This window comes from Cinclus cinclus, chromosome 18 (assembly GCF_963662255.1).
Source record: "Cinclus cinclus chromosome 18, bCinCin1.1, whole genome shotgun sequence".
Classification (NCBI taxonomy): Eukaryota; Metazoa; Chordata; class Aves; order Passeriformes; family Cinclidae; genus Cinclus; species Cinclus cinclus.
Window position 1 is genome coordinate 8,279,014 of NC_085063.1, and position 11,883 is coordinate 8,290,896.

The following is an 11,883-nucleotide window of genomic DNA, read 5'->3' on the forward strand; positions in this document are numbered from 1 at the left end:
AGGGACCCCGCAGGCCAGGGTTTACACCCCACAGGATATTGAAAACCCCATGGAGTTGGGGACACGGCTCAACCCTGAGCCGGGGAGACTGAGGATGGATATGAAGGGGCTCACTTAGGGTTGGTGTGGCAGAGTGTGGGAGAAGTGCGAGACATGGGTGAGGGACTGGATGGCCCCTGGCTGTTCCTGCCTCTCCTCCCTGGGGATCACGAGCCCCATGCACACCCCAGGGCAGCCATGATCCATCCCCACGGCTCTGCCGTGGCACAGGCACCTGCGTTCCCGTGCGCTGCCCGCCGTGTCCCACCGTGCCCCACCGTGCCCCTGGAAGCTGACAGCTCCTATCCCAGGGTGCCCCCTGTCCCCATCCGGCACCACTGATATGGGCCACAGCACCCACCGCCTGGGCTCAGGCACCGGTGAGGTATTTTGGCAAGGACGAGCCCTAGAGGGCGTGCGGGCAGCCGCCATCGGGTGGGACAGGTCTGGGCTGCGGGAAGGCAGCGCGGGGAGGGGATAGCACCAAGAGACATCCCCGGCCACCGCCCACGGGATGCTTGGCATGGCGACACGGCAGCGCCGGCAAACTTAAAGGAAGGCAAACAGCTGCGGAGACACAGGGTGGCCTGGGTGGCACCGGGGCTCTCGCCGCAGCCTCACACCCCGCAACCTACACGGTGGTCTCGTACTCCAGCACCTCCTGCGGGGCGCCGGGGGTGCGGTACTGCAGGCGAGGGGTGGTGGGCGACGCGTACTCCAGCGCCAGGATGGTCTTCCGCAGGCGCCTGTCGATGAAGTGGGCATCCCAGGCCGGGTACTTCTTCCTGGGCAGGTCAATGCGGATGACGGGCCCCTCTGTCCGCGGGGCGCGGGCGGCCGGCGCCGGCGGGGCACAGGGTCTCACCTGGAAGACGGGCACGCAGCTGTCCCGCTCCCCTGGCGCCCCGTCCCGCTCCCCCCCTGTAGTCCGCGGCAGCGAGCGCGGGGGGCTGGTGACGGCTTCCACGGGGGACCCCGGCACTGGGGGTGGCTCCTGCCGGAAGATGCAGCCCACGGAGTGGTGGCTGAAGATGGGGCCGTTGGGGTGCAAGAGGCAGTAGTAGATGAACATGAAGAAGATGCCGAGTGCGAAGCTGGAGCTAACCACGCAGACGAGGATTAAGGCGTTGAAGTCGGAGGTGGTCTTGCGGTCGTAGTACAGGAACCAGAGGATGGTGAGGGCGGCGTTCTCTGACAGCGTGATGATGTAGTAGATGCACATGCGGTAGCGGCTCCGTCCCTCCTTGACGTTGAACCAGCAGAAGATGTAGATGATGCCCACCACCATGTTGTAGATGATCTCCTCCCATTTGGACATGCAGAAATCTGTCTCGCCCTGGATGATCCAGAAGGTCATGATGCACCAGTGGGTGACGATGAAGATGCCGAAGTAGAGCTGGAACACGGAGGCGAAGAGAGCAAAGGCGATGGCACGAGCAGCGATGGTGAAGAGGTGCCAGAGGATCTGCACCACGGCACCCTTGTAGGACATGGGCATCTTGTCCTCCCGCGAGTCCCGCAGCACCTTCTGGTAGGACGCGATCATCCAGGCCAGCGAGACCAGCGAGGCTGAGGCTGAGAGTCCTGCGGGGAGTGGTCATGAGAGCCCGCAGAAGCCAGAGACCTCCCGCCACCCTGTCCCCTGCAAGCGCTGTCCCTTACCCTGCAGCGGCTCGATGCTGTTCTGCTGCACCATGATGCTGAGCTGCAGCACGAGCTGGGGAGCGCTCTTGAGGAAGGCCTCCAGCAGCCGCAGCATGCTGATGTCCGCGCTCTCGAACATCATCCGCCAGTAGAAGTGGCGGCGGCGGTGCTCGGCCTGCCACCGGCTCTGCAGCCCCAGGTACAGCGTGCGGAGGTACCTGCACGAGGCAGGGGAAGGGTGAGGTGAGCCCACACTGCCAGGTGAGCTCACCCCACTCTGCCTGCACCAGGAATGTCCTTTGACCACTGCCAACCTGTTCTTGCTGATTTGGGATCATGGAAAGCCCCCTAGGCCAGGGGTGCCAGGAACTGCAGGGCAGCAGCAATGATGAACACATCCTGTCCCAACCCAGGGCTCCAATTTGGGAAGGGGCAGCTTATGCAAAACCAGCTCAGCACCGCAGTGTTCTGGGCCATCACCCCTCTGCACACCCAGCCTTACAGTGCCTACTCACCCATCACCCCAATCCTTAACCACCCACTCAGGGTCCAGATTCCCCCAGCCGGGGATCCCATCCACAGCTCCACTTTCCAGCCACCCATGGATTCAGGCTGCCCCAAGCCAGCACCACATCCGCCTACTTCTCAAAAGGGATATTTTGGTCCCAGCTGGCACACAGCCCACCCTGCTTCCTCCTGCCCCGGCCAGGATGGAAGAACCAGCTGGTTGTGCCGTGCTGCCCGCAGGAAGCTCCCGGCGCTCATGCCGGTGTTGCCTGAGCTCTTGGCAGGGCTGTGGACGCAGCCACACGCTGGCCCTGGCCATCTGGTCATCGGCCGGGGGTCAGTGGAGGTGTGCGTGGCACCGACGCACGCCCGGCTGAGTCACCGCCACCAGGGACCCTCCCCACGGCACCGGGCCAGATCTGGCACCACAGGAGGGGACACAGGGCTGGCCAGGCAGGGCTTCCCCGGGCAGCCCTGCCTGCACCACGGCCAGAGCTCTGCTGGCAAGGAGAAGGGAGCCGGATGAGGAGGAAAACAGGTGCAGCAGGAGGGTGTCAGGCCACAGATTCCTCTCAGTGAATAAAATCCTCTGGCAGAGCAACGGTTTCTCCATCAGCTCCAGAATGTGCTGCCAGACAACTCCATCAGCCCAGAGCATGGGAGAAAGCCTGATCACAGCACTTTCAGCTCATCCGTCAGCAGGAGGAGGCAGGAGCCAGCCCTGCTCCCGCTGCAGGGACAGCAGAGTGCTCCCACCCCCGGGGCTGCACAGCCTGGAAAGCACAGTGAGGGCCATCAGCTGGGGCCACCGAGCCCTCAGGACACCCTGCTGCCATCTGCTCTGCCCTTCCAGCCCTGCTCCCAGCCCTTGCCGGCTTCCCTGTGCTGGTGTCAGTGACGTTTTAACCTCCACCTCCAGGCCAGCCCCTAATTTTAGCCTTTGCTGCAGCCTGTCCCTCACTCCTCGGGGTGTGGAGAGGCTGTGGCCACCTGGCTCCTGGCTCCTGGCACAGATATGCATCCCAGTGCCACCTGCTCGTGGCAGTCAGGCCAGTGCTGCCATTATGGCACCACCATGGCCACTGCCCCTCAGAAGGGGCATGAAGGACCATGCTCCCAGGTGAGGAGCAAACCAGTGGGCAGCCAGGGGTGGAAGGGACAGCACAGGGGGAAACGACAAGGGAAGCAATGTAGAGCCCTGGCTGCTGCCGGGTGTCACTGCTGTCCCAGGGTGCCCATGCATGAACCAGGCTTGGGAGCTGATGACCTCATCCTGTCCCTGTAATTAGTCTTGGTAATTTGGCTCACCAGCAATCCCACTGTCCACGGCACAAAGCAGCCCCTGCACACCCACTAGAGAGCCCCAGCCCTGAGTCCTGCACTGTACAACAAGTGACCCGCAGCCTCCCTAGCTTTCAGCAAGGGCACAATTATCCCTCTGCCCGCCAACTCCATAGGTCTCATTAAAATGAGATTTCATCTCCCATCAACTCGCCCGAATGAAATGTTGATTCTTATTTGTTCTGCATTTGATCATCCCGTGGTGTTTCAGCCCAGTGAGCGATCCCGGCGCTGCCAGCACGGCGGGCGCTCCCCAGCCCTGCGCCGCGGCAGCTGCACGGGAAACACAGAATCAATCACTTGAAAAAAAATCATTTAATTTTCAAAAAAACTGATGATGAGGCAGAAACCGACAGCGAGAGCTCTCAGGGCTAATTGCTCCCTCCTATGTATTGCAATAAAACCCTGCAGCAGAAAGGTGGTGGCTTAGGTGGGCACTGGTTTTGTCAGAGCCCCACTACAGCTGGATTTGTCACCAGTGCCACTGTTTGCCCCCAAATCCCAACTACTGAGCCCAGTTTTCAGGTGTTGGAAAAAATTAACAAGGAGAAAAACCTAACACTGGTTACAAACAAATCCACTAATCATCATCCTCAAATGGAAAAGAATGAGGGACCCTCTGGTCCCAGAGTGAGCAATAAGAAGTGTGATTTTCCTAGAAGATAATTTGCAATCTCATCCCTTAATCCCATATTTAAACAAGGAGAAAATTGCTTCTCTGTTACAACCGTTTTAATCCCTTACACATCCTATCAAGTCAGGTCATCAGTGAGAGCTGCACATGTGCCCATGTCACCACACTCACTGTGTGCCACCAGCCCCACACCCCAAGATGTGCTGGCTACTCAGGGCAGATGGGAGTACCTGAGGGCACCTGTGCTCAAGGAAAGGCTTGGTCTTGACCTATAAACCCCTTGTCCTTTGCACCAGGGACAGGTAGGGACCTCAGCACTGGGTCCTGCAGCAGGACAAGTTGACACCTCAAATCTGGGTGCTCTCAGGGCTGGGAGGGCTCCTGCACCCACACAGACAGAGCAAAGCTCTAGGGAACAGAGTGGTGGGGAAACCTGCAGGTCTCAGCTCTGCCACCCCTCATGAGCCTGCCCAGGATGTCCTTGCCCTTCTGGACTGCTACCAGACTGGCACCAGGACTGAGGGGTGGCACTGGGCTCCCAAGCCAGCAGAGGATGGGGGTACACATGCTGATGGAGGCTTTCAGGAAGAGAGGGAACCACAGGTCTTGCCCCAAGTGACCCTGGGCAGCCAAACTGTGTATGACCCTGGGCTACCACAGGCACAGATAGGGCTGTCCCCAGCCCAATAGGACCTGCAGCACACCCTGACCAGCTGCCAGCCCACAGAAGTGGCAGGGGACACTGACACATTTCTGGGCAAGAGCACACTGGCATGAGCAGCATCCCTGCCCTGCAGAGCTGCTTTGGTGAAGAAGCTGGGGACTTTGTGAGTGGATAACAATTCCTGAGCTGCAAAACCATCCAAGCATGGCCCACAAGCATGGTGGTGGTGTGGGACCAGCTGGGGTCAGGCCCATGCTGCTGCTGCTTACACATGCACATGGTCATGCCACCGGTGGCATCTCCAGAGACTGCCTGTGGTGGAGTTTGTGCATGTGCACCATGAACATACCAATGACAACTAACTTCAAAAGCTCTAATTAGGGAAAACCACAGAGCTAGTGCTAAGAGCTGCTTTTGCAGGTGGGAATCAGTTTTCTTTTTTGGGATTGGGGGGGCTTTATCACTGGAGGGGCTTGGGGCTGTGCGTTGAGGTTGGTAGAAGTGAGATCTGCAGAGGTGAGGGAGGATGCAGGTAAATCAGGAAGGGGGAGAAGTCTGGCAAGGGGCACAGTGCTCTGATCAGGGAAAATCCTTTCACCTGCAGCCTTTATCCAATACTTCTCTAACTGCCACATCCTCCTGCACCGGATCCAACCCCGCTAATGGGTTTAACAAACTGCATTTAACTGGTCACCCGAACTAATCCCAAATCCAGAGATTAGAAAGAGCCTCAGCTGCTGCTTGAGACCAACATGTCCTGGAGGGTGAGTGCTGAGAGTTACCGCTTTAATTGGCTTAGGAGTCTCCATGGTGCAGCCGATCCAAGAGCGGGACTGACATCCCCAGGAGCAAAGCCCCTGGCTGCGGCTCAGCTCCAGCTTGGGCTGGGATCAGGTGTGTCGGGCTCAGGCCAGCTGCAGGCAGGGACAGTGAGCTCCTGTCCTCTCCCTCACCGGCTCCCCTCACACACTGAAGCAGGTTTTTCACCCATTGTTTTGCACCTATCCAGCAGCCAGAATACGCTGAGAGTGCCCCCGTTGTCAGGGGGATCGGGGAGGGCAAGTGTGCTGGCAGGTGTGCTGAGCATGGCACACACCGCACTGTCAAACAAAGTTAAACACCCCAGAGCATCCCAGAAGGAGCAGTAGAGGAATGAACATGCGGACACCAACAGGGAACAAGCAAAGAGCTTCTACTACAGCACTCAGGAGGAGAGACAGGATGGAAACCCGAGCCGGGAGTGTTGCCGGCTCCACGCATTGTTCCGGGAATTTGCCTTTGTCTGCCCTCCCGGCACCAGCTCCTCGAGAGCTGCTCGATGCCAGAGCCCTGCTCTTCCCCAGCACGTGGGGTTGGAGATGGGAGGGCGTGGGGCTGGGTCTGCAGCACAGCCGAGGAAGGAGCCAAAAAATCATCACCTTGTGCATCTGCAGATGATGGGGGTCTGCAGAGAGGTGGATGAAGGGCCTTGAGCTGCCCAGCGTGTCTGCTGCTTGCCCTGCCCACACCACCAGCCTGTCCCCAGGACTGCGATGGGGCAGCAGCAGAGCCTGGACAGGCTGGGAACCACTAGTACCTCCTTGCCCACCACCCCACAAATACAGCGAGATCAGCACAAGAGCCTCGAGGTGTTCAGGGCCCAGCTTAATCACCTCACACCCCCAGGACCACACTACCATGGCCAGGCAGGTCTTCAACAGGCCCAGCACTACCTGGCAGCAGGGATGGTAGGGCTGTGGCACCGAGCTGGGCTGCAGCTCTTCACCCACACCCACAGCTCCTACCCACACCAACCCTGCCCACAGCTGGGGCTCTTCTCCACCCCCTATCTTTCTGGGGCTGCGAAGAGACTGATCCTTGTGCCTCCCCCAAATGCCTGGGCCCCTGCTCAACCTCTCTATCCCAACCCACTTCCCCCATGCCCTGCCAATCCCTCCTGAAGTCTCCATGCTGTTATCCCCACCCATGTCCCTGCTGCACTGTGCCGCTCCCTCCAGGCCCCGCCTGGCTCCATGACCCCCATGTGCCCCCTGTACCTACTGACCTGCCCAAGTTGCAGCAGGTGGATCAGGCCCTGCAGCAGCCCCATCCCAGCCCTCCATACCCTCAGCCCCAGGTACCCTCGTACCTGCAGACCTGCCCCAGCTGCAGCAGGTGTGTCAAGCCCAGAAGCATCCCCACCCCTCCAGCACCCCTATCCCCCCAATACCCCCATGCCCCTGTATTCCCATACCTTCCCATACAGCCAGACCTGCCCCAGCTGCAGCAGGTGAATCAGGCCCTGCAGCCGCCCCATCCCCGCTGTACCCCCACCTCCTAGGCACCCCCACGCCCCAGGTACCCCCTTACCTCCAGACCTGCCCCAGCTGCAGCAGGTGGATCAGGCCCTGCAGCAGCCAGACGCAGAGGCGGCAGCAGCCGCGGGGGCCGCTGTCCTTGGTGCCGCCGCCGCTGTCCTTGGTGCTGGCGGCGAAGTCGTAGACGAACCACCTGAGGCTGAGCATCTGCACCACGAGCGAGGGCAGCAGCACGAACAGCAGCGTCAGCCCGAACCACCACCGCTGCCCCCGCACGTAGTAATGGGCCGCCAGCCACAGGTCCGAGGCACCGTCCGCGAAGCAGACGAGGAGCGCGCAGAACACCCAGCACCCGTCCCGCAGCCGGTACCGCCGCGCCGGCGGCTCCGCGCCCGCCTCCCGCCGCCCGCCGCCGCCCTCGGGGCTCTCTAGCAGCACGGCCGGGCCGCCGCCGCCGCCGTCCGACTTCGCGGCCATGTTGTCGGGGGAAAGGAGGAGAAAGGAGGGAGCGGGAGAGACTTCCGGAGGGATGGAGCCCGCCCCGGCAGCGCCCGCCCCCGCCGGCCTCGCCCCGCGCCCGCCGACACCGGCTCCCCCCCGCCCGGCGCCGGGAGCCCCCGGCGGGTCCCGCCGCTCCCCCGCCGGAAGGGGCAGAGTCCCCCCCGCCGGCGCCGCGGGGTCCCGGAGGAGCGCTCGGTGCTGCTGGGCGCCGCCCCGCTCTGGGAAGGGCAACCGGCCCCTCCCCCGGCCGGCCCCCACCCACCCCCGGGTCCCCGCCGGCAAGGACCGCCCGGACCCGCCGGGCCCCGCACGGTGCACCCCGCCCCGCCCCGCCCCGTCCCGGCGGAACCACGTTGTCCGTGCTGTCCGACCACTCCTTCCGAGCCCGAGTACTGGAGCTTCCCGGGAAGCTCCTGGGTAGCCCCGCAGCTCCCCCAACCCCGAGGCTCAGCCCAGGCAAGATTCTGCCCGTGGATCCAGGCTTGGGCCGAGGTCCGGGTGGAGGGAGTTGTGGGTGCTTCTCTCCTTGGGCTGAGACAGGACCACATACCACCGAAATCCTGCCCAGCTCAGCCAGAGAAGGTCCCGGCAGGGACTGGCTGGGCTGGACCTGAGCCCTGCTTTGGAGGGAGAGTCATATTATCATCACAGAATGGTTTGGGTTCGAAGAGATCTCAAAGATCAATTTGTACCAACTCCTTGTCATGGGCAGAGACATCTTCCGTTAGACCAGGCTGTTCAAAGAAGGTGTATCCTCTTTGAAAAGAACAAAAATGGGGTTTGGTAGCACGCTTTTGTTGTTCCTGAAATGAAACTCGTGAAAAAGTTACACGTGTTATTCCGCAGCCTTAGGAATGTCCCTGAAAGTGAAGTCCCAAGGCCGCTGGAGTCTGGGTGCACCAGAGCCCTGATGCTGCCCCGCTGTGCCTGCGGGACATGTGCTCATGCGAGGAGCACACATGTGCTCGCTGTGCCGGCATCCCTGGCACTGCTGCGAGGGAAAGGGCTTTCTCTCCTTTGTGGTGGCTCTCCAGGGAGAGTGACTGCCTACAGGCAGCTGCCTCCTGGAGGCAGTTCCAGCCCGCGGGACTGCGCTCTGGCTCTGCGGCTCGGCCCCTGAGGCTCAGCCAGCTGTATCTGCCTGCGGAGGAGCCTGGCTATAGCCGACCCGTGGTCAGCACACAGAGAGGGGTACCGTGTTTGATCCTAGGAAACACGGGTAACTTCCAACTTCTGCCTTGCAGGGTGGCCAGAGGGATCATCACAAACCGGGGGTGGGGTAAACCCGGATTGCTGGGACTCAATCCAGGGTGTGAAGATGTTACTCAGCACAAGGGAGTGGCGGGGCCCTCGGAAAGGCTCTCCTCGTGCTGCATGTATTAGCATTGATAATGAAATACCTCACCTTGAGATGCTCCTGACACATCCTCTCCACAAAAGCCTGCCTGGGGGAGGGGATGCTCCCAGCATCCCAAAGCCTGAAGAAAGCAGGTTTTCATCAACAACCAGGCAGGGCACTGCCCCTTCCAAGAATGGGGTCCACTGACCAGAGCCCCTATCAACACCTGGCCACTCCAGACCTCTTCGGGCTTGGTCCCTGGGGACTCTGTCTTGGCTGGGTGATGGAGCAGGAACTACATTACCATGACGGTGGGCACAGCGCCAGGGAGAGGAGACTTGGAAATCAGGGAGAGACAGATCCACCCTTCTCCCCTGACCCTGAAACACCCCCTCTGAAGCAGCAGTTAAAGATCCACAGCCTGGGAACATGGAGACCGTGGTTTGAAGTCTGATTTATTGTAACAACAGGCCCCAGCAGCCACATGAAAGGAGAAGAGAGAAAAAAAAACCTTATAAACATCCCCGAAGCTTCCTGTGCAGCTGCCAGCAGGCAGGGAGGGTTTCTGGCTGCATACAGAAAAGGGCTGCAAGGAAGAAAAAGGAACATGATGAAACCAAACCTGCTTTTTCCACAAAACACACAGCAAAGCAAAGCAGGTCCCGGCAGCAGGCGGGTGGCCGCTCCCTCTGACTGCCCAGTTCCCAGGGGAACTGGTCCAAATGGACCTCTGCTTCCAGTCTGAGTCCAGCTTCCAAGCAGAATGTCTGCCCCTGGCACTGGCTCCAGGAGGAGAACTCCATGATGATTTGTGGCTGGCTCAGAGCTTGGCTGGGGAGAGGCCACAGAGTGCAGCACTAGCCACTTCTTACTGCCCTGAAAATGTTTTCCAGATGCCCATGGCATTGTGATGCCTCAGCTCCAGCTCTCCCCATGCCTGTGCTGAGCTGGGCCACACCTTCCCAGGGAGAGCAGCCCCCGCCCTTCCATGCAGCCCAACACTCCTGGCAGAACGCTGCCTTCATTGCACTGTCACTGGCAATCCCAGAGTCACTGCTGCCAGGACACAGTCAGCCTGCTTGCATCCCTGTTCCCATGCCACATCTCATCCCCATCCTCCTGCCCAGACTCTGAAAGCCCTCCCTCCTTCCTGCTTTTTCAGTTCTTCAGCCAGCTGCTCCCACTGACAAATGAGCATTTCCCAGCATTGTCATCCAGCCCCAATCCCAGCACATTTTCTGGTTGATGTCAGGAAGGAATCTAACCCAAGTGTGGATCATTCCCAGCCCTGGAGTGCTTGTGTGTGCCCCAGCACTCATTTCCACTGCTCCCCTGAAGCTGCTGCACTTCATTCTATGCTGCCACAGACAGAGATCTCAGTTAACTGAAACAAATGACCTTATGGGATTAGGGACAGTAATCTTCCAATCTGGGTAATCTCCCTTAAGGGATTATTTGCCCATAGAAGTGTGGTGACCACTGGTCAGCTTTGCTCCCTCCCACCCTGTCCCCTCGTCTCTGGCAGCCCAGAGGGGCCATGGCACTGGGGTCACCACCTTTGGGGAGCTCCTTGTGAAACAAGTTTCATGAAGTGCAGGTGTCAGGGCTCCCAAGTTCTGGGGCTCCTCCTCTCCCCGACTCCTGTTTGCTGCTTCATGCAGGTTATTTGGGCTCCCTCCCTCCAAAGCACTGATCTAAAACAGATCATAAGTTACCCCACCATCATCAGCTAACCAGCAACTGAGTGACACAGCCAGGGTGGCAGAGATGGACAGCTAGGGACAGGGCTGAATTCAGAAACTTGAGATGCTGTTTCAGGGCTCTGTCCAATGTAGGCACATGGGACATGAGAACCTGTGTCCCCTGTTACCCACCAGCCCTGTGTGGGCTCCTGGGGCCCCTTTCCCATTGCAGAGTGCACACGGTGAGGATCTGCCAATCCTCATCCTCAGTGCTTGGTCTCCCCGCATCTTCCACACCCCATTTTTCCAGCTCTTCTTCCTCATGGCTAGGTGGGGCAGAATGAAAGGGATAAAAAGCATTTTGAGGGGCAATATATTTCCTTTCCTGCAGGCAGGGTCATTCAGGGCAGCAGATGGATATGGTGCCTTGCCAGAGCATTCCCGGGACCAGCCCCTGCCTGACACAGTCTGGGGGCACTGGGGCTGGCTGAGGGTGAGTCAAGCTGCTGGGACCACAATTGGCTCCAGTCCCTGGGGATGGCAGGTCCTGGATGTAGTTGAGCTACAGATGAGCCACCAGCTGCACGAAAGGAAACCTGAGCTCATAGCCTCGCGCTTTGAGTGCCCTTTATTGCGTTCTGGGATGACAGAGAGGCCACCTGATGCTCCAAGGGCCCAGCTGCCAACAGCGGTATCGTGCTGGGAAGCAGCGAGGAAGAGGAGACAGACGGTGGTGCTGGGGGCAAGGGGACGGTCTGTGAAAAGTTATAAATAATTCACACAACAAGGGGACCAGGCAAGGCAGAGCTCTAAGCCCACTGTCCCTCCGGGCTGTGGCGAGCAGGGTGGGTTGGGGGCCGGCTGCGGGGCCAGGACCCGCACTCTGGGGCTCAGCGCCACATGGCCGCACTGAACCCTCCATCCTTTGGCCGGGCGACGAGCCCCGCGGACACAGAGGCAGCCTGGAGCCAACCCCGGGACCTCTAGTCCACACCACGGACGAGATCCCACCCTGGCACCGGGGCGGCCTCCCAGCCCTCGGCCACTCACGGCTCCTCTCCGAGTGTCGGCAGACCCGGTCTGTCCCCGCCGCTCCGCCCCGCACCGTAACCGGGGTCCCCAAACCGGGCAGCGCTCCCGGCGGTGGCCGCGAGAGGGCGCGCTGAGCCCGGCCGTCCCCGCCGCGGAACCCGCGCGCTCGGCTGCGGTTGCGGCCCGGAGCCGAACGGCGGCGG

At 60.5% G+C, this 11,883-nt stretch overlaps 1 protein-coding gene across 1 annotated transcript; it reads right to left on the minus strand.

Annotated features, from left to right (window-relative positions):
* Positions 1–670: 670 nt before the first annotated feature.
* On the minus strand, positions 671–7,603 carry XKR7 (XK related 7). The gene is made up of 3 exons (XM_062505181.1): positions 7,179–7,603; positions 1,702–1,901; positions 671–1,623 (listed from the first exon to the last, which is right to left on the minus strand). The coding sequence occupies exons 1-3, from the start codon at positions 7,601–7,603 to the stop codon at positions 671–673; spliced, it is 1,578 nt and encodes a 525-aa protein (XP_062361165.1).
* Between the last annotated feature and the right edge of the window lie 4,280 nt (positions 7,604–11,883).